This window comes from Leptonychotes weddellii, chromosome X (genome assembly GCF_054177405.1).
Source record: "Leptonychotes weddellii isolate Sample4059 chromosome X, ASM5417740v2, whole genome shotgun sequence".
Taxonomy (NCBI): Eukaryota; Metazoa; Chordata; class Mammalia; order Carnivora; family Phocidae; genus Leptonychotes; species Leptonychotes weddellii.
Genome location: NC_138385.1, coordinates 66913040 through 66939566, shown reverse-complemented (window position 1 = coordinate 66939566; position 26527 = coordinate 66913040). Strand labels below are relative to the sequence as shown.

At 46.8% G+C, this 26527-nt stretch overlaps 1 protein-coding gene and 1 long non-coding RNA gene across 19 annotated transcripts in view; one reads left to right on the top strand and one right to left on the bottom strand.

Moving 5' to 3' along the window:
• Window positions 1-3020: 3020 nt before the first annotated feature.
• Window positions 3021-9000, top strand: LOC145717852 (uncharacterized). The gene is made up of 3 exons (XR_014141326.1): window positions 3021-3081; window positions 3286-7171; window positions 8417-9000. It is a non-coding gene; the product is annotated as an uncharacterized LOC145717852 (long non-coding RNA).
• HUWE1 (HECT, UBA and WWE domain containing E3 ubiquitin protein ligase 1) overlaps window positions 8998-26527 on the bottom strand; it is a 165086-nt gene continuing 147556 nt past the window's right edge. For 9 of the 18 annotated variants that reach the window (XM_081808807.1, XM_081808803.1, XM_081808814.1 and 6 more), the window contains 23 exons: window positions 25968-26259; window positions 25640-25770; window positions 24899-25113; window positions 24533-24821; window positions 24296-24398; window positions 23015-23561; window positions 21331-21934; window positions 20519-20640; window positions 20248-20404; window positions 18902-19034; window positions 18414-18616; window positions 17680-17807; window positions 16298-16394; window positions 15255-15404; window positions 14564-14809; window positions 14122-14239; window positions 13348-13488; window positions 12086-12373; window positions 11866-11971; window positions 11147-11264; window positions 10660-10841; window positions 10209-10399; window positions 8998-9626 (listed from right to left, as the gene is read on the bottom strand). In XM_081808807.1, the coding sequence (XP_081664933.1) occupies window positions 9524-9626; window positions 10209-10399; window positions 10660-10841; window positions 11147-11264; window positions 11866-11971; window positions 12086-12373; window positions 13348-13488; window positions 14122-14239; window positions 14564-14809; window positions 15255-15404; window positions 16298-16394; window positions 17680-17807; window positions 18414-18616; window positions 18902-19034; window positions 20248-20404; window positions 20519-20640; window positions 21331-21934; window positions 23015-23561; window positions 24296-24398; window positions 24533-24821; window positions 24899-25113; window positions 25640-25770; window positions 25968-26259 (4664 nt within the window). In that variant the 3' untranslated portion in view covers window positions 8998-9523. The remainder of the gene's footprint in view (window positions 9627-10208; window positions 10400-10659; window positions 10842-11146; window positions 11265-11865; window positions 11972-12085; window positions 12374-13347; window positions 13489-14121; window positions 14240-14563; window positions 14810-15254; window positions 15405-16297; window positions 16395-17679; window positions 17808-18413; window positions 18617-18901; window positions 19035-20247; window positions 20405-20518; window positions 20641-21330; window positions 21935-23014; window positions 23562-24295; window positions 24399-24532; window positions 24822-24898; window positions 25114-25639; window positions 25771-25967; window positions 26260-26527) is intronic. The other 9 variants (XM_081808811.1, XM_081808818.1, XM_081808819.1 and 6 more) reach the window with 5 other exon arrangements.

Genomic DNA, 26527 nt, shown 5'->3' with positions numbered 1-26527 from the left:
AACTTAAAATCTCTAAACTTGCTGAAATTAGCAGACTCCCTTGGGTTAGGTACCATCTTTGGTTTTGCTGACTCTTCGTAGCACCCCCTTTGGAAATCATCAGCTCACTCCATACAAGATAGGCACCAGCAGGCCAATGTCTATTGGCACAAACTTTCTGCTGATCCCTTACCTCAAACGAGTAAGCTACTGTAAGTCCTTAATGTCTTATGCTCAAGCCTATCAACAAGTTCAAGAAGCTTTCCCATATTCCAGTTCAAAGGATCCTACTGGTCACAGTCTAGAGCCTGGTGACTGGGTAATCTGGAAATATCATCAGAGTAAGACAGCCATCCAGCCCTACTGGAAGGGATCTTCCTAAGCGCTCCTGACCACTGACGGTGCTGCAGAGCTAGAAGGCATCGAGCCTTGGGTACGCATCTCACAGCTAAAGAAGGCTCCACCTGACAGCTGATCCTGGGCAGCCACTGGAGGCCTCCAAATCAAACTGACAAGGAAGAGAAGTAGCTGACATTGGGGTAGACCGCTCCTGCTCAAGACATCAGATCGAAAAATAAGGAAAAACAAACAAAACAAAAACAAAAGCAAAAAGAAAGAAAAATAAGGAAAAACAAGCAAACAAACAAGTAAAAAAAGACATCAGATCAAGATTTCATACTTTAGCCATGAAGCCCTTTCTCCTTTATTCCCTTTCCTTTACTGGAATTGGCCTGGAAACATAATGCCCTCCCCTGCATTTCCTAGGTCATTGCTAAGAGGGGGGTAACCTTTCAGATTGCTGGATTTGTTATCCAACATAGCAATCTATCCATGATGCTAGAGACCCCCTCGTCCTCCCTGTGACCAATTTCTCTTCTTAATGTCCCTTCAACTACAATTGACCGCTCCCCACCCTTAGAAGTCTCTTACTGAGTTCAACTCTTACGGCCAAAACATCCAGTGCCTTGTTTTGACCTCTCTCCAATTATAACTGTACATACCCAATTCGACACAACTCCCTACATAAATATTAGTCCATTTGCACTCCCACATTCCCATGATTATCTAGATCAGATCTGCCCCCTCCGCAATGAGACCGCCCCAGCAGCACCCACCTTTGCCAGGCATTTAGAAGGACTCTTTCAGGCTCAGGGATTCTGTTCCCACATGCACTGAAAACCTGACTGACCACTGGCTTGAATGAATAAGTGCAGCAATCCCTGTGAATGAGTCTATTAACAGGACCACCCTAACAGGAATGGTCTGTGCCCTGACAGGGTTTGTCTTTGTCTGTGTCATTCTCTATGGGCCTATGAATGCCTAGATGGCCGGCACATAACCTGGCAATGCCTTTTAGGTTATCTAACGGTGCTCCCAACTTTCCCCAAAGGAACTAGACACCTCATTGGTCGACTCCCCTGTATTTACATCACTGAGTTAGAAAGGACTTCCCAGGAGCCCCTCGTGACTCAGAATTCACTGAACCAGGGCCCCACTTCCCTGGCTAGGAATAAATGTAAACGAAGCCATGATCACGAACCCCTCCTTAACTCTTGAAGGTATTGCAGATTCTGTTGCTAAGACAATAGTTGCCCAAAAAAGATCCTTAGACTCTCTGGCCAAAGTAGTTCTTGATAATAAGGTAGCCCCTGACTATCTTTTAGCTGAGTAAGGACGTATCTGTGCTGTGGCCACCACCACCTGCTGAACTTGGATTAACAATTCTGAGGAAGTTGAAACAATTAACCTAAGATCGGGAGCAAGGCACTTGGCTTATAAAGGAGACTCCTTCAGCAGGGTCTTTCTTTGATTTGATTTTGATTGGTTTGGGTCTTGGGGACCATCACTCCAAAGTGCATTCCAAACACTGGAAATTATCCTGGTCATTATAATCACAACAATCTCCCTGAGGCATTATATTCTTTCAAGAGCTCTAAATGAGGGTTGGTAGCTGCTCACCGCGAAGCAAACGATCTCCCTAGGACTGGAGTGTCAGAAAAGGAACTAAGAGAACGACCGACTTAAAGATTGTGGCCCTGAAGCCATGACTTGTGAATATCACAAAGGTTAAGACCTGTGGATACCGCACAAAAAGAAAAACAAAAACAGCGAGACCTTCAGAGTGGTAGCTGGTAGTAGTGCTAATGCCTTAAATTTTGATCACATCTCTAAATTAAGCCCAGAGTCCGACCAAAAAGGGGGAATTATTAAAAAGAAAACCACCAGCCCCACATGGAGTCATTTATGCTAGGCCAAGTCACCAAGCTGGGGCTTAATACCTAACCTAATTGTAGTTTCAACCTTCCCCAGACATGTAGTCTTAACCAGCCAGTCAGGAATTTTCTGGTCAGCACCAGTGAAGAAACCTGCCACATATGGGCCCTCTCCATTCCCCAAACGAAAATGAGGTAATCCACCGAATAAGACCCCTTTCCCACAAAGGATGTCACCTCACCCCAAATAATCCCTTTTTCTGTTTATGACCTCCTGGTCCTGACTTTAAAAACCCTTCCCTTTCTGTAGCCCTTTGGAGCTCCCCCTCTACTTGCTAGATGGGATGCTGCCCGATTCATGAATGGATTAATAAGGCCAATTACATCTTTAAAACTTACTCGGTTACATTTTCGTTATTTAGCAACACAATCACCCTAACTCAAGGCACCAGATCCGGGCCACGCGCGCGCGGTCACACGGTCACACCCCCACTTCTGGAACGACAGACACACAGTTAACCCCCACAAGCCCATTCGGTTATGCACAATCAGCAATGCGCACAGTCATCCGATCACTTGCAGTCAGACCGCACACAATCTCCCCAACACAGCAACAATGCCTCCTCCCCTAAGCTGTCCAGTGACACTAACCCAGAGTCACACCCACGGACTTTTCAGGAAGGGGAGTGGGGAGGCGGTTCCGGGGTGGGGCCTCACGCTGAGCCGTCGCGGGCGGGCCCTGGGGTTGCCGGGCAGAGCGCGCCTGGGTGCCACGTCCCGCTCCGCCATTGGCCGGAGGCCCAGTGCTGGGGCGGGGCTTGCCTCCCAGCCTTTTCCCTCAGCGGCCAAGGAGCGAGTTGGCTTGGGGAGGGTGACCCACTTGGGGACGGTGAGCAGCTGTCCTGGTTGGCCGGGGAGGTGGGATTTTCGGTACTGAAACTGGGGAAGCCCCCGGCAAACCAAGACGAGCCGGGCGACGCTTCCCTGCGGTGGGGCGTGCCGGGCAGGGTGGGGCGCCCCTAGTTCCTAAGGATGGCGTCGGGGAGGGGAGGGAGCAGGGCGTGCCCACTAGAACTAGGCTATTTATTTTCAGTTGTAGAAATACGCGCCCACGGTGAAAAACAGACAAGGAAATCGTCATCGCCATCGTCATCATCATCCAGAGGAGGCTCTGGCTCACCTTAGGCCCTCAGTCCCCCTTGCCCTTTAACAATGCTTCGTTTCACCCAAGCCTACAATAAACCTATTAAGGACTCTTTTCAGAGTCCCCGCCGGTAACTCGTGAACTGCGGGGAGAGGGCCTCGGCAGCCTGCTGAGGCTTCCCCGGCCTCCACGCCGGCCCCTCCCACCTGCTCTTGGCGAGCGGTAGGGAGGTCTGCTTCACATCTCTTCTGTGCAGTGCCCTTGGGTAGTTCCCCCCTTACTCAGAGTAGAAGCCTGGGATCTGACTCCTGTCTATCTCTCTGACCTCAGCACCTAGGACACTTCCCATCACCTACCTCTCTAGAACCACCCTGGTCCTCCTTTCGGACGCCATGCGAATTCCTACTTGGGAGCCTCTATGCTAGCTGTTCCGTCTGCCTGGAACACGAGTCCTTGAGATCCTCTGATGGCTTATACCCTCGATTCTTCCAAGCAGATCTTCTAAGCGTAAACATCATCTCTTCAGAGAGGCCTTCATCTGACCACCCCAGTTAAAATAGCCTCCCCCTCAACTCTCTTTTTATGTGTATTTTTCTTCAGAAAAGAAAATATGTCACTCACTCCCTGACATATTTATTGTCTGCCTTCCCCCATGAGAATGTCAGCTTCATGGTGGCAGGAATTTACGTCTGATGTGTTCACTGCTGCAGCCCTAGCCTGACACACAGTACATGCTCAATAAGTGTTTGTTCAGTGAACAAAGCAGGAAGATATAATAAGGATGGTGGAGACTGTGGGACCTGGAGAAGATATGTCCACCCCAAACCATTCACATTAACACACACCCACACATACCCTCACACATACACAGGGTTGTAGTCTGCAAGCCAAAGAGTTTGGGCTGGCAGTTTCCATCTGAATTTATAAATATTAAAAAGCATTAACAGGAATATAGGATACATGCCAGTTGGCACCTTACTGTGTATAGTTTAAAGTTCTTCATAGTGTCAGTACCCCAGCAGCCCAAGGTCAGGAGCATGAACCTGCCCCGAGTAAAGAAAGTTGGCAGTGAGGGGGAACACACAGCATGGGGGACTGTGGGGTATCGCAGTAAGAGAAAAAGGTATCCTAGGATTTGGGCTTGTTAAGTGATTTGGGAACATTTCAAAGTGAAGTTTTACTCTAGATTGAATGCTGGGGGTAATTTCATGATTTGGTATGTTAACACATCTTCTCTATAGAGAGGACAGACTAGAAAGAGGCTAAAGCTATAATTGGCTAAAAGAAAAAGCAGTCACTCATTAATCAGGATAGGGGATGTTCAGTTAATTTAGGTGGTTTAGACAATGTCTCTGATGTTTTGTCTGTGTTCAGACATGATTTTGAGGTGGTCTCAGTTTTGTCTTAATCCATAACGGTTACAGAATAGCCTTCTCTGATGTTGATATTCTGTGAAATTGTTTATGTTCAACAGAAGAACACCAACGCCTAACTGTGAATGCCAGGCCGGCTCCCAGAAGTCAGGGCCTGCTTTTCTCTTTCTCAGTAGACATTACAAAACTACACATCAGAAAGGCGGTGCCAGTTTCTCAGCACTGTATAACAGTGCCCATTTCTTCACATTCTCTCCCACCTGTGTTCACACACACACACACACACTTGAAGTTTTTATTTTAATTTGTTAGTTAACATAGTGTTAGTTTTAGGTGTACAATATAGTGATTCAAAATTCCATACGTCACCTGGTGCTCATCACATGTGCACTCCTTAATCCCCATCACCTGTTTAACCCACACCTTCCCTCTGGTAACCATCATATATTTCAATTTGGTAAGTGGTTTCCACTGGGTTTTTAATGTATCTCTTACAGAGGTAATAATTATCACAGAGGTAAGCATTTATACTTATTGCTCATTTATATTTCTTCTTCTTTTGTGAATCACATTTTCATATCCTTGCATGTTTTTCTGTTGGGGAGTTTGTTTCTTAGTAATTTGTAAGTTTAAAAAATATATATATTTTATGGGCGCCTGAGTGGCTCAGTCGGTTAAGCGTCTGCCTTCGGCTCAGGTCATGACCCCAGGGTCCTAGGATCGAGCCCCACATTGGGCTCCCTGCTCGGTGGGGAGCCTGCTTCTCCCTCTCCCTCTGTGCTCTCGCTCTTTCTCTCTTCCAAGTAAATAAATAAAATATTAAAAAAATATATATATATATTTTAAAAAGTATATATGTAGGGTGCCTGGGTGGCTCAGCTGGTTAAGCGACTGCCTTCGGCTCAGGTCATGATCCTGGAGTCCCAGGATCAAGTCCCGCATCGGGCTCCCTGCTCAACAGGGAGTCTGCTTCTCCCTCTGACCCCCCTCTCATGTGCTCTCTCTCTCTCATTCTCTCTCTCAAATAAATAAATAAAATCTTTAAAAAAGTATATATGTATGTATATATATATATATATATATTAAGGATTAACCCATTGCCTATTAGAGACATTTTTCCCCCTAGATTGTCGTCTTTTTTTTTTAATTCTGTTCATGGTGTTGCCAACATTTTAGTAGTCAAGTATATCATTATATTTTCCATTATGATGTCCTTGTAGATTTTAGCCTTAGATTTTCCATATCCCAGATCAGTTATTATTTGCCCATATTTTCATTTTGTGCTTTAAAAAATCAGTTCATAGTTTTCACTCTTGAATCCATTTGGAATTTATTTAGTGTGAAGTGCAGGGCAAAATTTATATTTTTTACCCTCCCAATACTTAGGCAAGTTTCCTGACCTTAACATTGACAAAGCTATTCCTTTCCACAACTGGCTCTTGGCGCCTCATTTTTCACCGCCGAGGCCATTCTGTCAGGTCTATTTCAACTCCCATCTTGTTTAGCGTTATCAGTTTGTCCACCAAAGTCTCAAAGCCAGCTATACTTGCATTTTTATGCAAATGGACACAGTATGTCTCTTCATTTATTTGCCTCTTTTATGCGTAATGATGAGTTTTGCCATTTTTCTTTCATGAGTCCTGAACACTCCTTGAAGTTATTCTTTGGTATGTTATTGTTGTAAAGATAATCTATTTCCTGTTCATTCTCTAACTGGTTATTGCTTGTACTTGAGAACATGTTTAATCTTGCTACACCTGCCTGGTAAGTCTCTGTGTACCCATTGCCCCCTGTAGTTTCCTAACACCTGCCTCCTTCCCTTCACGCAGAGCCTTCTCAGTATTGTCAGTACATGGTTTAAGTGTTCAATGGAATTTTGTTTATTAGGGGTGATTGTTTCTCCAGCCTAGACAGATACACATCCTAAATATAGAACCATACATTCTAGTTTATCCAGTTTGCCCCTGTGGCCCAGCATAATTAATAGCACCCTTTTTATTAAATTTTTCCAACTTTGAATGATAATTACATGGTCACCCTGATTATAAGAAAAGAGGACTATTTCAATAAGGAGATAACCCATGGTAATCATAACGCACAGACAGATCAGTGGAGGGAATTACTCGGGGGCAAAAAGAGACATGTTTAATCATGTCATGCAAGCAGGCTTCATGTAGAATTAGGCCTGTTATTGACTCCCCTGCTACCTACCTCAAATTCATTGTGAAATTTAATAAATTGTCTATCTCAAAAAATTATGAAATATCTCGTGTTATCATAATATATAGCATTATAAAGAATGCCCACGTGTCTAGCACCACCCAGCCTAAGAAATAAACATCACCAACGTGGTTGAAGCTCTGTGTGATTACCTCTTCCAAACTGCATCTCCTTGTCTCCCACAGCTTATCCTGAACATTGTGCAGTACTTTGTCATACTCATGCACGGATTTTCACTCTTGGTATGTATGGATGTAGTTTTTCATGCTCTTGGTACATATGCTATATAGTATTGTTTTGTAACTTTTAAACAGGTCTCATACTTACATTGAGATTATGCATGTTGATATATGGGATACATTTTTACTGCTACACAGAATTCCATGGTATGTATTATTTATTCACACTTGTTGGGACAATAAATGTCGACAAGAGTGAATACTTTGTTCATTATAACCAGTTCTCTTGTTGGACTGTTTTAAGTGCTAGTAACTTTTGGTTCTCTTTGGTTAGCAGTTTCTGCTTTACTGAAGTGGTTAGAACTGGCATAACAGTGTTAATAGTGGTAATTGGCCACCTTATGCTTCTTGTGTGATGCTGGCTGTTGGTCTGAGGCAACCTTATCAAGGTAGTGTCTTAAGTTACCAATAATAATTATTGTTAGCAAATGCCTTGCATCAGTTGACAGGATTTTTCTTATTTGACACTGAGGTGATGAATATTACACCATACACATATCCCAAAGGCAAGTCATGCTTGGACACATTAGATTTTTGTAGTATGCCACTGAATTAGATTCACTTTTGTTTTCTTCAGAGTTATTCCACCTGTACGCCCAGCTTCCTCACCCAACTCCCAAACCCTGTACCTCCCAAATTTAAATGTTAGGTTTTTTCCCTACTTCGATTTTTCAAGGAATCCGTTCTTAAGCTTATTTATCAATTCTACCATATTTCTTATTCTTTTCATTTCAAAGCCCAGCTGGACTCCCAGCCTCATCTCAGGCCACCATCCTTTGCTCAAGCTGTGCCATCAGCTGGACTCCTCCTGCCTTGACCTAGATTACCCTCCCCTCCTTAATCTTAACTCCCAGCTAGGATTCAACTAGAATGCCTGACAATGGAAAGCCTTCCCCGATCTTTCAGGCTAGGTGAAGGACTTCCGCTCCGGGAACCTAGAGACCCCTTCCTACATCTGTCACAGAACTACTCAGTCTCCTTCCCCCTTGACTAGAAGTTCAATAGTAGGGACAGGGTCAGTCCATCTGTCTTCTCAGTTGTCAGCAGGATGAAGCATAGGCAAGTGTGAATATTTTAAAAAAGGGAGAAAATGTCTAGCAGCCATTTGCATCAGGACCAAGGGCAGGGGGATTAGGTTAAGGAGAAAATCTTTACAAAACAGAGCCTCAGAAAATGAGAAAAACCACACAAAGCAAGCATCACTTGGGGTTATTTTTCTAACTAAACCTTTATTTTTTTCTTTGAAAGCTGGAACCATCAAAGTCCTTGGATCAGCTTTAACTGCTGGATGGAGTAAAAACCACAAGACTACTGGTTGATCTGTGAACAGACTGGCAGATGACGGAACAAAACCAAAACGGATGGGAAGACTGTTCTGAGAGCTAGTCAAATTACTTATTGAAATTTGTTAGAAAAAAACTAAAACATTAAATGAAATAAAAATTTTAAACTAAGCTCTACACTTGAGACCCTTATAAAGAAAGGCTCATCAAATAGAACTGTCAGTTGGGTTGAGTTCTCAGTGTTTCTTACAACCTGCTGATTTGTTCCCCTCAGGCAAGGTGATGCTTTGTCCTTGGCTGCAAACTGTTAAACACCATCACCGCCTTCAAGTGCAGATCCCATTCTAAAAAACAGGCTCCCCTCAATTCCTGGTGGCTGCTGATCTTTCCTGACAATGGGGAAACGGACTTTGAAGAAGGAAGATGCACCAGTGGTGGTGGCAGAGATGGTTTTCTGGAGAGTCCATTTGCATCTTTTCTCCAGATGTCTAGCATATGTTCAAGAGTTGTTTCTTTTAAGTTTGAAAAAAACTCCGTTGTGAAAAGTGAGTTATGAAGAGTGCTCTTTATTTGAAACCTCCACAACACAGACGCCAATCTTGTCTCGCATTGAATCATTAGCTGTGCACATCAACACATTCCAAGCACAAATTAAGAAATGCAAACAGAACAAAAAAATATATATATATATAATTTTTCCCCTATCCAAAGGTTTCAAGTCTCAATGCAGCAAATCCTTCTGAACACAGAATCTGAGGAGCACACTGTTCAAACAGTTGGGACAAACAGGTCCCTGCAAAGGCTAATGCCTTTTTAACACATGGGCTGGGGATCATGGACGGCATGGAACAGGGAGGAGGAGGTGAGGAAGAGAGGGAGAGAGAATGAGCAGGAGAGGGGGAACGGGTATGCGCTGGGGAAGATGGGGAAGCTGGGACACACACATGGTGAGTTGGTGGATTTCATTTATTGGTTTTTGACATTTTCTTTCTGGTTCTTTTTTGTTTTCATTTCCCCCCATTCCCAGGTCCAACAATGGTAGAAAACCCCCACAGTGGTGGGCGGGGCCTTATTAGGCCAGCCCAAAGCCTTCAGAGCACTCCTGGATGGCCAATAGTAGCATGTGGCGGAGCTTCTCAAAGCTCTCGTAGGCAGGCAGGTCCAGCTGATTAAAACTAGAAAAGAAGAAAGATCAGTTTGTGACAAAAGATAACCAAATCCCTGTGTTCCCATGGTGCCCACTGACCTTTCCTCCCTGAGGAACCTACTCCTCTCTTGCAGACTTGAAATCTTGTCCTAGCCTGGTCTTCTCTCCTCTCATCTGGCCCCAATACTGGTCCATCAAGCACCTAAAACATAAATCTGACCCTGCCACTCCTTAAAACATCACAGCCTCACCTATGGGTTAATGTGCAAGCAGGAGGCATTTGGGGTCACTGGTGATCCAACTTCTGCTGATCAACCTCTTTAAGCTTTCTGTTCCCCGCAACTCCTTGCTCCAAGCTGGGCCCTGGAGTACACTGTGCTCTCCTGCGGCAGTGCTCACTTGCAATGTCCCCCCCCAGCCTTAAGGTGAATCTGGGCCAGCTTCTCATCTCAAACATCACCTTTTCCACAAAACCACCAAATTATGAGCTACCACAGGTCTAGCACAGCTGGGGCTAGATTGGGGTTCCTGCCCTTGGTTAGGGGTCTAGAAGCAACAAATATGCAAGCTCAGTCTGAATGCTAAAAAGGAGAACAAACTCTTCTCTTACCATGTGTGAGCTGAAGGCAGGCGATCTGTGGACCTGTCATCTCGATGGATCTGAAACTTCTGAATGCCATTCATGCCTTCAAGGGCAGCAAAGCCTTGCAAGGGCACCTTGGAAGTACCTGTGACAAACTGGAGGAACTTGGCACGGTCAGCTTGGTCGAAAGAACGCAATGCTCTCCAGAACCACTGGATCTGTGGGAAAGGACACAAGAAGCCAGTGTGAGGTGGGATGGAATCTGGAATCTTAGGCAAGTCCATTCTGTGAAATGGGCTTCAGTTCTTCCATAAGATGAGCAAGAACACCCCCTGAAAACGTGTTCCAGAGGATGAAGAGTGAGGTCTAAGTAAGTTGTCACCTATATCCCCTTGCCCCCTAAGAGTGCTGGTTTATGTGGTGTCATACCAACTAGCACTGCTCAGGGATATGGGGAAGGATGCCAGCAGCAGCTCACCTGAATAGAGTTGGACTGGTACTTGTGGTATTCAGTGTTGGATTTCAAATCATCAATGTCGATTGTGGGCAGTCCTGATATGAGCAGCTCTAACTCCTGCTCAGTGAAGATAGAAATGAGGCGCTTTGGAATGATCTCATAGAAGCCTTCTAAGAAAGCTGCCAGCTGTTTACGGATGGCTCCTGGGGAGAGAACCAACAAGCCATGTGGCAGCTAAACTCACACAACTGTTAGAGGTCAGGGATCCTCAATCTGGCTCCTGCTGCAACTAGGATGCTGAATGGTCTGCCTGCCTCACCTAACACTGCTTCTGGCCCTTGAATGAGGGTGGGTGAAGGGAAATATTTTTTGGCCAGGTGTTTGTGGACTCTTTGTGCAAAGCACTTGTGGCTGGCACAGGGGAAGAGAAAAAAAAACAGTATCTGTATGACTGAGGCCTGACCTCTTCCATATGAACGATAACGGGTCTAAGGGACATTCCCCCTACCTGTCATCCTCATCTGGCACACCAGGTGTACATATTCCTTCTTATTCTCTTCTGTTACCAAGATGTTGGCCCCATTGGGTTTGAGGTCACGAACTTCACAGACTCCAAACTCTTGGACCTAGAACACCCAAAACACCAATCATTCCTATCAGGCATGATCTAGGATGGGATTTATATAGATACCTTGGAATACTTGAACTCTTTGCCATGTCCTGGGCAGAAAGACGAAGCAAGGTCATAAAAAAGTGTTGTTTCTCATGAGCGCATAACTTTGTAATAGGGAAAAGCCAAGGGTTTGGCCCCAAAACACTTAAAGGCTGAAAGTAAGGAAATGGTCAATGGTGAAAGGGAAAAAAGCATGGTTAACATGCGTAGCGACACAACACAATCTTTATGGAAAACAATTCGGAGGGAGAGTAACCTTAAAAAATTTTGTTTTTCATTTATATTTCTCTGTATAATGAACTACTTTTGGGAATGAAGAATACTGTACTAGAACAGTTTTTTTTTTTTTTAAATAAGGAGGAAACTAGGAAACACCCTGGATTGTTTTACAAATCCTGGTTTTTCTGTTTGTGATGTCTCATACAAATACCCACTGCTCACTGCTAGATGGGGAATGGGGCATGAGACTTTATGCAGTGCCAGTTTAAGGGCAGTCCCACAATGGGTTTCTTGGACTATCTAGGATGTGCTGTGGTCAAAATTTCTCGACTTACCTCAGTGCTGAAGGTGAGGTCATAACCTAGTGTGGAGACGTCATTTTCCAGCAGATAAACCAGGCCCTGGTAGAAGTGGTAATCTTCACTCTCCATATCCGTGTATCTAGAAAAACACAATTAGGGTCATGGGTTAGGGTGGAGGAGAGGAAGTATGGGGGTGGGACACAAGAAAAGGACCTGTCAAGTGAGAATGTGGATCCTGTGCCACATTCCTCACCTGACAGACTTGCCCAAGATGTGTTTGTAGAAGGACCGAGTAAAATAGCACTCCAGGAGGCGGTTGTCATATACAGCTTTGGCCACAATGCGTCCAACAAACTTGAAGTAGCTGAGGTGGTTGGGGTTGCAGTGGGAAGATGGGTTGATGGTGTAGGTGACCCGATCACCGGGTGAGGTACGGAACAAGGCATACATAGGGTTAAACATCTCCCGAGAGATGATCATATACCACTCCCGCAGGAGCCCTCCAGCATCCTGCCCTTCTTCTCCTTCAAACACTATATACCTGCATAAGAGACCAGAAACAGATGTGCAGAAAGCCCAGGATAAATCCATTCTTTTATGCAGCATGAACCAAGTGAGTGAGTGAGTGAGCGAGCGAGTGAGTGAAGCAGTGGCTGGGGAGTGCAGGATCAGAGAATAGAGGTGAATGCAGAGTGCCAGGAAAGCCCAGAGGAAGGGTGGGAATCTGGGACAAAAAAAGCATCGATAGAAAAGATGTCCTGAATTATCAGTAAAGGCTTATCTATATTCCAGAAAACAGCAATAGGAAAGGTATAGAGGCTTAAATGACGGCCTCACTTAGGGAAAGCAGGGAGAGGAGTTGTTAAGTGGTATTGGAGAGGGCTGAGCTCAGCCTGATGTCTGTAAGGATTTGGTGGTGGAGGAGCAGGGCCCAGTCTGTCTCAGAAGCCTGACTTCCTATGTGATAACATGGATGGTGAGCCAATGCCACAAGGGAGAGGAGGAATCAAGTTCCTGAGCTCAGGAGCATCAAACTACTCCAAGAGGTCTATCATCTCACTAGCTTCCATGACATTTAGTATCACAAACTGCTGATCTCCTCTAGGTGGCTTCAGGATCACCAGTGAGTGATTATCGATTTGGTGAGGGGCCACTCATGCAAGTGTGGTCCCCCCCAAGCCAGGACAGCATTTGCTCAGCAGGCTTCCTATTCCTAGTATAATAAGAGAAAGCTCTCTGCGAAGCCATCAGGTCTATCTTTGTAAATGCCGAGGACTCTTCTCTCTGGGAATTGTGGGTAGCTCAGCCCAAGGGCCAGCTAGCCAGTAGAAGACCAGTGTCATGAGACCAGGCCGAGGAGACAGGAGATAGCTCAGTGAGATTATCTATACCAGGTTCCTATTTGGAATTCCTCTGGAGTTCCCCTGCACATCTGGCACTGGAGTAAGCCTTCACTACCACGTAGGACAGTCCTCCACCCTCCCATCCTGTCTTTTCTCTGTTCTGGGCTCTTACAATCGATTCTTCATTTCTTCAGGGGATTTCCGGTGCAGTTCACGATAGGAGTCTTCAAACACATGATCACGGCGGACATGCACAGCCATGTCTTCTTTCCGGAGTCCCTCATCCAAACGTTCCAGCTCTTGGCGGAAATATCTTGGGAGGTAGGGAAGGAAGGAAAATAGGATTGGGGGTGGCAGAGTAAACTTCTGTTAGCTTGATTAGGATGAAGACCTACAATGATGCTTCTCCCATCTTCCAAACATCTGTTCCCCAGGTGAACCTGAAGGTGCCCAGTAGTTGGGAGAAGCAGGTCATTCATTACCAACTCTAAATTTTCCCATCTCTACCGAATAAAGGCCCACAGAGATCGTTACACAGAATATCTGCAACAAGTAGGTAGTATGCGTAGGTGCACAGAAAAGAAGAGTAGGGATGACAGGAGTGCTGTGGCGCCCCCGCTGCCGGAGTCCTGCTATAAGTGTACTATGGCTACCCGCACCTCCTGCATGACCCCAAAGAATGGAATAGAACTTTAGAAGTCATGTGATTGAACAAAGGCTTGCATTTCTCTGATGAAGAATGGAGAAGGCCAGGGAGTATTTAGGTATAATGACTGTCAGTGGCACAGATGAACCTCCTCCCTCCCATCCAGCACCATTCCAAGGGCTGCCACCAAGGGAAACTTCTTTTCTCTGAAAACACTCCTTCAGGAGGAATTTTGGCTCCTTTCTGGGAGGAGAGATACCATTTGAAAAGTTCCCATCCCACAGCCTCCAGGACACATACTTGCGCTTGACATCAAAGTCGAGGACACGAATGTAGTCTACCAGGACAGCAAAAGGTCCATCAGCGAGGTGGGTGGTGGACTGCCGTAGGATCTGGTTTAACACAGTGCGGTGAGTCTCTGAGGAGAGAAAGGACAGCAAGAATCAGCACATCTTGGCTCCCAGAAGACTACATGACCGCCAACCAGACAGCAACTCTCTTTGTGTTTCAGGGAATAAAGACAGTGTGGCACAAAAGGGCTTTCAGACCCAGTCCCTGCATCACTAGCTTCATTCTCTCCCTCTCTCCCTCCCCTTCGTCCCCCTCCCCCGCCACACACACACACACACACACTCTCTCTCTCTCACCCCTCTCCCCCATGAAACACCTAAGGATAAAGTGTATGAAATGACCCTATAAAAAATGAAGCCTTCTTTATTGGGGGCCTGAGAGTTTCCTGTACCTGCAAAGCGAAGGAACTTCTGTGTGTCAGGGGGCAGGCTTGAGGAGATGTGCATAGATGAGGGCTCCCTGGAGAAGAATGGGTCAAGGGAGGAAGGAGTAGCTGGGGTTAAGGGGGCAGGGGAGAGTGGAGGAGGTTCGTCCTTGATGTGTGCCAGCTGGCTCTCACGGGTGTCTCTAACAGGAGGCTTGCTCTCCCGCTCTGTGGCATGGACCAGAAAGAAGGCCTCGACAGCAGGCTGTAGCACTGGGGGTAGGAATGACAGGGAAGTGATATTTTACTTTAGAAACTTCAACATACAAACCTCTTCTCCTTCATAATCAAATTACAGAAGCACAATATAGAAGAAGAAATAATGAAAACTTATAGGAGAAATATAATGGTAGCAAAGAAAAATAAAGCCACAGAGGAAGTCTGAGCTTCCTTGAAACTTAAAAAAAAAAAAAAAAAGGAATAGGCAACCGGTTATAGATTCCCCTGGTCTAAGAAGTAAAAAGATACCAGCTACTAAAAGAGAGGACAAATCTTTTTTTCTGATACTGAAGTGAGAGAAAAAACACCTCTCCTTTGAATTCTCATTACAGAGACACTGAGAGAGAGGGATGATCTGGAAGGAAGAAAATTAAGCGGGCAGAAAGGGCCTCAGAGCAGATCAGTGGGTTGGGACCTTGGCCCAAAGGCCACAACTCACCTAGCACCGCATGCTGGTCATGGGATTCCTCCAGTTCCTTTAGACACTCTCCCAGCATGTCCCATAGCTCGTCCAAGCTCAGCTGCTCACTGAGCAGGGGTAACTCAGGTGGCCTCTCCTCCTTCTCCCCTTGTGGGGTTCCATCTGAGCCTATAGGTCACACAAAGGAGAGACAAAAAGTCTTTGAGGTTTTTCTTTCATTTAGCTTTTTCCCAGACCAATGTGCAGGCCATTAATCACTGGCCTATGTCCAATGCGAGATCAAGTAGACTGGCCCGCTGGCTACTAAGTAATACTGAGCAACACCTGAAAGCAAGCTCTAGTCCTACACTGGATGACATTTAAATTTAAATCAAATACAATTAATACAATAAAAACTTTGGTTCCTCAGCTGCAATAACCACATTTTAAGTGCTCAATAGCCACACGTGGCTAGTGACTACTAAAGTTCTACCAGACAGTGCTGGTTTACCCACTGCCTCATTAACTCTCAGAGAACCTGTGGATTATTAAATGATTTAATGTATTTCAAAAATGGATGTCCTATGCCAGCACTATTCCACAGAAATGTGTTAAGAGGGCATCAGAAAGTATTCTACATACAATTAACTTTGAGAAATGCTGCTACTAATAGCATCCACTGGGTGCCAGGTTCTGCTTTAAGTGCTGTGTGTGTGTGTGTGTGTTAACTTGTTCATTCCTAACTATTAACACCCCTATTTTAAACAAGGAAACTGAAGCTAAGAGAGGTTTGCTTCAGGTCCCAGAGCCAGAAAACAGGAGAGCCACAACTCAAACATACGCTATCTCCATGTCTAACACCATCTCATCTCAGTTTCTTTAGGAATTATAGCGTATGCTACGCATCTCCAGAAAGGGTGAGGTGGTGACAGTTAGTGTATTAACATTTACAAAAACCAGTGTTCACTGCAACAAACTGGAAAACACTAAGCTTATGTATGTAGAGAGCAGGGGATCCAGCAGACATTCCATGAAGACTGGCTCTCTCTTTTGCTGCACTGGAAATAGGAAGTAGTACTGACCAATGGACTGAGTATCCTGAGCACTGGGAGATGGCTGGTCTACATCCATGGGTGACTCCTCCCTCCGGACAGAGGCTTCCGACTGGCTTGACTCCGACTGGATAAAAGGGAGACAAAGTCACATAAAAGGGTGCAACTCTGCTTTCCTCAGGGACAGGCTAGAGGCTGGCTCTACCCATTCTCGCGCATCATAAGCTTGGAACGCTTGGAAAGATAAAGCTTCCTTTATCTGGTCAAAAAACTCTGTAGCTTTCTCGAACAAAAGAATGGTCCTTCCACCTCCTTTGCTGTCCTCCACCCTGAGCTAGCAAACTTCTCCAAAAAGCTCCCTGGATGCCTGCATTGTCTCCACTCTACTTCAGACCTATGTCTAGTCAGACACCAGCCTTCTGGATACAGACTTGGAAGGCTTCTTCTAGGGACAGATTACATACATATACACATACATAAAAAAATCAGGTAAGCAGACTGTAGATTTGGCTGTTTCTGTTTGCTTAGAAAAGGGGAAATAAGGGACAACCTTTGATGGGTGGGATTATTCACAAAGCCAACATCTGTCCTTTTGGGTATGGGAAAGATGGGGCAGAAAATACTCCAGAATAATAGTTGTTTTCCCTTTCTGCCCTGTTGGGAGTCACAGCCCTCAAATTCTATGATGTTCTCAGCATGCTCAATGAAACCATACTGTGTAATAGTAATCATATGCAAAGAAAAACCAGGCCTCAGGATACCTTTATTTCCCGGATCTTGGGAAGGTGACTTGCATGTTGCAAGGACAGGAAAACAATGAGAGTGCGCCACAGCATACATACAAGATGCCAGGCTTTTCCCGAAGCCACTCTGTGCTGGGATCCCAACAATGAGTTGGCTATCTAGGAACCTGAAGGTTTCTTCCTAAAAGTGCCTGAGTGCCTAGGTGCCAAGGTGCCGAGAAAGTATGGAGAACAGAAGCAGAGGCCAGGGTAGATGGACCAGCCACTGCCTAGAAGAGGCTGCGTGGGATGTATACCAAGCTTGGGGAATTTCAAGGGCAGGATTCCTGATGTACTTGCATTATTCCATGAGACTGAAAAATCTTCATCCCACACCCCCTCAGAACCCAGACACTAAGCATTATGCAGTTTGCAAAAGCGCCACTGTTGACTGGACTGGATAGCTGGGAGTGGGGTATGATGGCCAAGCTTTAAATCATATCAGTCCAAAACAATGAACAAACAGTAGAGAAAACACCAACAGAAAGTAACCCTGTTGTCCAGAAGCATTCATAATACAGCAAACTTAATGCAAAAGCATACAAGGTAAGGGCAGTGAAACCCCACTGATGATGTGGTGGGGCAGGGGAGAGAGACAAATGAATGAGGGGCCACAGGCATCATGCTAACCGTTGCTGCTTGTTGCTGTCTCCGCGCCCTTTGACCCTCACGTACCATTTGTATAATGGCATCAGCCTCAGCCTCCAGCTGCCGAACAGCTGCCTGGATGCTGCTAGCTGAGCCTAAACCGGAAGAACCTGGGAGAAAGAAAAAAGAAGGCAAGATATAAAAAGTAGAAAGAGGGAATGCCCAATATTCTCTCTCCCATCTCCTGGGCTGCCACAGGGCATCTTGCTGAAGTCTTTGACCTTTAACTCAGGCAGCTTCAGAGTGCTCTTCACCAGGCACTAAGAGCTACCATTACAAGTAAGGGCAGGGGACATGGCGCTAGGCAGATGGATAGTGGCAGGTGGAGACGGTTCTGTGGGACAGGAGGAAAGAGGTAGGATTTGGCAGGCCACAGCTGAGGCAACATGGCTGCAATGTTTTAGTCAGGAGTGATCAAAGAAGCAGAAAGGAGACACACTCAGTGCCTTAAATCTTGTTCAACAAAAAATCTGCCCCCAATTTCTTTGCCGGATTTCCACTCCCCCTTAATTCTCACTTGCCCTAATGAATTTCCTATACAGGCACCTTGAGTGAGATACAGAACGCAGCCATCAACAGCCTAGGAAAGGATCATCACTTCCTTTTTTGGAAAGGTTAAGCAGGATGGAGACATGACATTAAGTCCCGCCCTCCAGGAACTCTTTGAGTTTGCCACCACCAACCCTGCCCCTCAACTGGACACTCCAGTTTCATACCTAGCCTGCCTGTCTGCTTGGCTTTCTTGTTAGCTCGGCGTGTGTCGTCCCGGAGCTGGATGATGACCTGCAGTACTCTCAAGAAGAACTTCTGGGTAGACGTCTTGGATGTCAACATGGACATAGAAGGCAGCTGGAGCTCCCGGCCACCCAGAGGTCGCTTCTGAGATGCCACAATTACCACATTCTCAGCCATGTCAAACCTGGATAGTGTAGAGGTGGCTTGCGTATACTGACAGCATCAAAGCATAAACACCCAGAGCGAGCAGGGCTTTTTGGTGTCAACCAGAGGGTTAAAGACTCTCAGAAGGAAATCCCAAAGGACAAAATAAGGTCAAGTATGTATAGGACAGATAAGAAAATCTTCCCAGAGAGGGGAAAAGAAAGCAAACAAAAACCCACCACCAACAACCAGGAAACCAGCAACAGCCACCTTTTAGAATACCCCAGATTCCAGCCCCATAGCCAAATGGGTGGCAACCACCCACCTGCTCTGCATTTTGCCTTTTAGCTTGGTGGTCTGTGGCTGCTCCTCAGGCAGGCCATCAGGAGAGAGGGTCTCACACTGGGCTCTTCGCTGCTGTTCTAGGTTGTATTCCCGTAACTCAGCCAGAAGGGTACCTGGTCAGGGAGAGGAGCCAGCAAGTGTTCAGAGACTCCCCTAGTGAAGCAGCTGAAAGCCAAACCTTTCCAAGAAACCTGCACAGCCTGTCTTCTTTGCTCAGCTGCAGAGAATCTGGAGTGAGCAGGAATTTTGCTGTTCACCTTACTATGTGTGTTCATGGATCAACCATCCAGAGACTACCAATCTACCCCGCTTCAGCAATCTGTTGAATCTACACAAAATGCAGCTCAGTGCAGAGGGGAAAATTATCGGTTTCTGAGGCGATCTCAGGCAAATTGCTTAACCCCTCTCCCAGTTCACTTACCTATCTTAATAATGAGACTAATACTGCCTAACCTCACAAGGCAGTTTTGAGAATTAGGAGATAACTGCAGTAGAGTAGGTGGGACACTGCCTGGCCCACGAGTGTTGAATGGTCGGAGTCAAGGAAAGTCAGAGACTGGCCAAATTCCTTCTGGAAGAACCTTATAGTTCTCATGTTACAAAGAATACCCTGGTTCATACAGTCTAACCAATACCCTTATCACCTCAGCTCTAGGCACATTTGTGAGAAGGAGATAATTACGCAGGTAGCTGAGATCTAGGGAGATCCATGACTGGGATAGGAGTGGGAGAGAGCAAGACTCTCTATGCTGAAAGAAAATCTGGCTCTACTCCTCAATTCAATCACTTTATCACCCTGGGTTTTAGTTTTCTTCTTGGTAACAACAGGAAGGAAGACTGAAACTAGACATTTGCAAGTGTTTTTAGAACTTCTGTACCCTTACAACTGCACAAAGGCAGAGGGTACCTACCATTTGGACTCCCAATTCTTGAGCCTAAGTGAAGTGCAGGTGCATCTCTGAGGTAGTGAAGCTGCCTCAGCAGGCTCATCGTAGGGCTCTTATAAGTGCCCAGAATGCAGAAGCAAGGGAGTACTGCTGGTCCTACATGTGCTCATTTTCCTTTACTAAGCACTGATTACAAGGCATGTGCCAGGCACTGGCAATGTAGAGAGAAGCCCAGCCTCGCTCTCCATGAACAACTGAGCAGAAGAAAACAGATGACAACCCAGTATTATCAGTGTTGCAACAGAGGAGACACAGGGGCTGTGCTACAGAAGCACAGAGGAGTCTGATTCAACCTGGAGATTCAGGGAAGGCTTCCATAAAGAGGTGATCCCTCAGTGGAAGGTTTCAGAAAGACAAGATGCTTCACTCCCGTTATTACCTATCTGTTTACAAAGAGTATAACCCAGATGGCGAGCTCCATTCAGTAGCAGCTTGAGAACAGTGTCCCGGGTCGCAGGGTCCCCCCGAGAGAGCTGCAGTAACACATTGGCTGCATCCTCTAGACCTTCTTCAGAACAAGAGTGGGATGTCAGCACCTGGGAAAAAAGAAGAGAAAAGGGGTAAGCCTCAACTTGAGAACTATAACTTTATCTACTCCTATCTACCTTTTCTCCCCCAATCTTGGGAATTCTGAAGAACTTGGGACTCACCTCCACAGAGAGCTGTAGCTGGTTTTCAGTAAGGCCAGAGGATACCATCTTAAAGTCTGCACTGCTGCTGCCCCCATCACCCAACTTTGCTGGAGATTTGCTGGCCTTAGTAGCTGCAGAAGCTTTGAGGAATCAGATGGAACACTGTAAGCCTCTAAAACTCACATGCCAAAACCAAACAATGACTAAACTGTCCAGGGCTTCAATGTGGGAAAGTAGTGCAAATGAAAAGCCACCTACCAAAGCCAAATCCAAATGACTTGGGATGTCAAGGACTCTCATGACTGTACCTTCTAAAGTGACAATCTCAAACATTTCTCAACTGTTTCCCTACCATCAGAGGCCCCTCTTCAAAACGTTTTTTTCAAGTAAATCTTACTAGTCCGCTATAGGGCTCGTTCCATTTACTTCTTAGGATAGCCTGGCTAGTCTACCCTGATTCACATGGTATCCTGCCTGCTCTCAAACTTTTTCCTAAGACTGGGTCCCTCAACTAGGCTAGAAAGGCTGGGAGTTCTTTGAAGACAGGGACTTTCTCTCTCTCCTCCTTTTGGTGCTTAGCCTAGGGAAGCCACATTCAGTGAATGCCTGCTGGTCTTCACGAGTGTCTGTGTGGGTGGGTGGATGAGTGTGGGGAGGAGAAGGATGGAGAGAGAGAACTGGGACTGAGGAGGGCAAGAATGAACACATTTGGCTCTTGCAAACACAAACCAAGCCGACTGCTATTATTTAGGGAGGAATACCTGGATGGGGGAGTGGAGGGTGAGGTGGGTGTCCATACCCCAAAGCTCCCAGCCTACATCCACACTTACTTGAAACAGTAGTGGTAGCAGTCGTGGGGGTAGTCACCGTGGTCGAAGCAGCTACGGCAATGGTGGATATAGCCGTGGCAGCGACCAGAGCTGGAGCAGAAGTGACAGGGGTGGTTGCAGCAGGGGGAGTGGGCGTGCTGGAGGCGGCAGTGGTAGTGGTGGTAGATGTGGTTGAGGTGGCAACAGTGGTGGAGGAAGCACTGCTGCCAGAATTAGCCTGTGCTTCCGACACTTTGTTTTCTGGGAGAGCAATTGAGATGAGAGAAAGGAGTCTGAGGAGTTTCTCAGTTAAGAGAGAGCTCCGGCGGATGACTGGGTGTGACAACATGTTCATGAGCTGCCCCAGTGGAGAGGCCTCGAGGCTGTATGGGGAGGTTTCCCCCTCACCACCAGCGCTCACTGGCACTGACTTCACGGAGTTCTTGCCTTTCCGACTGACATTCATGTTGTCCAGTTTTACCAATAAGTCCCAGAAGTCTGTGCAAATGCCACTGCTGGTGGACTGTGAAGAGCATGGGCTGCAGGCCTGCTTACTGCCCCTCTCCCGATCACTCTCACAGTTTGTTTCTTTGGTCCGCTGCTGTGTAAAGTGGCTGGGAAATACCTGCCGGCAAAAGGAGGACAGGCTTGGTCTAGGGGGTCTACACAGAAAACAGGTCTTCCTAACAAGGAAAGACAACTGGTTCCTAGATACTCCACTCCTCTGAATAGCTTTGGTGACATGGGAGAGATATCATACAGGAGTTTTATCTGATAGTGAAGTGGCCTAGAAAAGCAAACAAGGGCTTTGTAGGGAGATGATTAGCTAACCTCTGAGCATCGGTCTCTGTACTTATGAAATGGGGAGCACCATTATGCTGTATCAAAAAATTGTCGAGATTCGGGCGCCTGGGTGGCTCAGTTGGTTAAGCGACTGCCTTCGGCTCAGGTCATGATCCTGGAGTCCCTGGATCGAGTCCCGCATCGGGCTCCCTGCTCGGCAGGGAGCCTGCTTCTCCCTCTGACCCTCCCCCCCCTCATGTGTTCTCTGTCTCTCTCATTCTCTCTGCCTCAAATAAATAAATAAAATCTTTAAAAAAAAAAAATTGTCGAGATTAAAGGGGATAATGTATAGTACCTGGCACAAGGCAGGCCCTCAACAAATGGCAGCACTGATTATTAAAAAGAAAACTGAACAGGGGTGCCTGGATGGCTCAATCGGTTAAGTGTCTGCCTTTAGCTCAGGTCATGATCCTAGGGTCCTGGGATCGAGCCCCACGTTGGGCTCCCTGCTCAGTGGGAAGTCTGCTTCTCTCTCTATGCCTCCCCACTCGTGCTCTTTCTAATAAATGAAAAAATTCTTAAAAAAAGAAGACTGACCTAAGTTCTAGGCCCAGCTCCATCACTTACTAGCCCATGACAAAGCCACTAAAAATTTCTGTACCTTAGCTTCTTCATCTGTAGAATGGGGATCATACAGACCACTGAGAGTTGTTTTGATAACCAAATGCGGTAATGCACAAAAATTATAAAAAGTGAAAGTAAAAACCCCACAAAATTATATACTGGACAACTCCCAGAAACAATACAGGCTTCAGCACTAACAGTGAAGAAAGACCTGCTAGTTTTCTTAGAGTTCAGATTTCATCTAGGCTGTGGCTGCGACCTCTCTTCCATCCCCCAGGGTTGGGTTCAAGCTCCTCACCTTGGCCAACTGAATGAGCGTGTCCAGAACGTGTCTGCAGACAACAGGAGCAGCCTGGGGGTGGATATGGACAGTGGAGCCACTGCTTGCATGCTTCTCGGTATGTTTGCGACCCCCTGAACGTTGGATCTGGAATATATTAGTCCTGCAGCCTAGGGCTGCATCCATGGATACTGACAGCCAGGAAAGCTGGTTGGAGCTCTTAGACTCCATCTTGTGTAGAAGGTCCAGGGGCCGGTTCTCATGGCTGCTTGACCCACAGCTTTTGCTTGACTTTTTGCCCTTCTCCTCACTTGAGGAGAGCTTGGGTGTTTCAATGCATAGCTCACTCTCACTGCTGCGCTGCAAAATGGAGAGCAGACTGCGGATGACCCAGTGGCGGGTCTGGGCATGGTAGCAGAGATTTCTCAGTACTCGGTGTAGACGGCTAGTATTAAGCTTTGGCTCATCCACAAAAAGTAGGACCAGGAGACAGGATAGGGCTTCATGGTCCAGGAGGAGCCGTCCTCGGAGACGAAGGAGAGTATCCACATTACTGCCAGAAGGCCTGGAACAGAGCATGGTTTCTAGGTAACACTTTAGCTAGAGCTCTGGGATTAGGTATAGGCCTAGGGAAGAGGAATGAGCTGCATACCTCCAAGGAGGCATAAGAAGGGAGAGTGTCTAAGTCTAAGGGTTCTTAATAACAAGAGCTGCCCTCTTGTGTATCTACTGGGTATCAAGTACTCTACAGTCTGTAAGACAAAAGAATTGCCTATTTTTGAGATGATGAACAAGAGGCTCTAATAGGTTAAGTGACTTGCCCTACACATCACACAATGTCTGTATTATCAACTGGTAAAACCAGACTGCACCTAAGGTCTTAAAAAAAAACCCCCAATGCTTATTTCCTGCCTTATCTAGACTACCAGGGATTTGCCTGCCTCATTGGGACTGATCACTCCCTTTACATTTTGGCATGTTGGGTGCAGTCAGCTTCAGCTTGGGTAGTCATGAACTCTTCTTCCACAGCCTATGTTATAAGCTCAAGTGGCTTTGCTTATTACAACCACAGCTAGCACCTATTGCCAGTCTGCCTTACTTTGTGATTATGGTCTACGGTAGCTACACCAACCCAAAAGTGTGGCTTTCTGAAGGGGGAGTCCAAAGATCTGGCTCCCCTACTCATTCAAGGCAATATCCTAGAGAGGTCATCCAGTCTCTCCACCTATAAATTAAGAAAGCTGGACTAGCCAATAGATATGAGAAGTGGTATGGCAAGGTCAAAAAAACCAAAGGTACCTGTTATGGCTGCTGCTACCCCCCATCTGGAAGGTGCCACCTCTCTGCACAGCAAGGCGAGTGTACTGGACTCCACGGTTGCCACTGAGGCGACTGGTGAAAGCTGGAAGGAAAGAAAAAGGAAACTGAAACTGGGGAGGTGGGTGGTGTGCTGGGTCCAATAACAGAAAGGGGAACAAAGCCTCATGTGGCCAAAGCCAAACATTTCAGAGCCCTCCCACTTGCCTCCCTCTGTACCCGGGCTTCGGAGGATGGCAGAGAGTGCAGAGGTGCTGCTGTGGCCAAAGAGCCGCTCATGCATGAGTTGTCGCTGCCGGGCTTCCTGCTCTCGCCTCAGGGCTTGAGCCTCAGCGGCAATGTCAGGTGGCATCACAGCCAACACACTGTCCTCCATGTCCTCTAGGACACTACGGCGCAGGTCTGAGGGCAGGGTCTGGATGAAGGTCACAGGGTCCATGGGGGTGTCTGAGCTGGCATTCTGTGCCAGTTCCCGTCGCTGTTGCTCAGCTCTCTGCTGTGCCAGCACCTACGGAGCAGAAGAAGTCAATGGGGGCATACCCACAGCTAGGCAGCCTAGCCCCAACCAGCTCCCTGCTCACATACTTCCTCCTGGATGGCTGGAGGCAGGGCAGCCAGGAACTCAGGGCTCACTTCGGTCACACCAGGATTCCCCACCACTGCAGGAGCTGAGCTATTTGTTGAAGGGGCAGTCCGAGTTGGTGGACGGATACCCAGTTGGTTCTGCAGGACTTCCCGGCGGATGTCATCAGGCAGAGCAGCCAGAAAAGAGGGGTCCACACCTTCGGGTAGACTGATACCTGAGGGGAGGCGCAAAATGTGAAGGGACTCCCACCTCTACCAACACTTAAGATGTACTTGGGAGTAGAGACCCATGGCCTTGTTTGAGGGAAACGAGCCTTGTTTGTCCTCAATGCATGCAAAGGACAGAAGACACAAAGAGGCCCACTCACCTTCCCTAGGCTCAGAACAGCTCTTGTTATGTGCCAGAGTCTGTGTGTATCCTGTCACTTAATCTTCATCAAGACCCTACCATGCAGCTATTACCAACCCCCCTTAGAACAGATGAGGATCAGAGAAGTAATGGTCCCAAGTTCTGAAGGTAGGTGGCTGCAAAGGGGGTAACCCGAGCTTAAGATCTGTTTGACTCCATGGCCTGGGCTCATTCCATCATGCAGCATCAGCACCCCCTTACTGCTGGTCCTCCTCCCATATGTATGCTGCCTTCCATCTGGATGGAACCATTTAACTGGCGGACATTTCCATGCCAAAAGCTACTAGAAGCCTAAATAACCCCAGGATGGCCTAAGCACACATGGAGCTCACCTGCAAGGGGATCTTCTTCTTCACTGCTTGTTGAAGGCAGTGGCTCTTCTAGGATTCCCCGGGAATCTGCTCCAGAAATGGCCACAGCAGAATCTCTGGTGGAGGAACTCTCAGAGGATGCAGGGGGAGAGCTGAAGAAAATAATTTCCAGGTTGTTCTTGGTATTAATGTTTTCCCATTTATAAAATACTCTTGTAATACCCAGTTCTCACAGAAGCCAGGTTGATTTCCCCAGTGCAGCAAGCATGTGCACGAGTTAACAAGTATGCATGTAGCTTGAAATACCCACCATCACATCCTGCCTTCCTCTTACTCACACAATGCTTACCTGTCCTCAGGGGGCTGGGTAGGTTCCCCTGACCCATCGCCCCTGCTTTGCACTTCTGTCACAACAGGTGGGGCATCCCCAGGAGTGGAGCTGCCTGCTGTGGGTTGCTCAGAACTGCCAGCTGCTGAGGTGTCACCCACAGCCTCCTCCAGGGTACAGGAAGCCAGGCTACTGGTGTCCATGGGAGAGCCTTCCAGTTGACTGCTGACAGCTGTCAGCGCATCAGAATCTTCAGCTCTCTCTGGGGAAAGAGAGGCTAGGAGGAAGTCACATGGAGAGGTTAGATCTCTGCCTAGAAGATGGGGGCCGAATTAAGATGCAGCCAGATTAGACTTCTCACTTCTCTACCATCTTGCTGGCCTGACATTCCCCTTCAATCTCATATGCTTTATATAAAGCTCAGCTCAAATCCTCATGGTGTCGTTATGCCTGTGAAACACCTTTCCCCAGGCACCCCAGGTAAGGGAGTCTGTCACTACTTTCAGATTCCCTGCAGGCACCATTTGTACATGCATGCTGGTTCTGTTTATCTAAAGGCGGCTCCTTGAAAGAAAAAACTC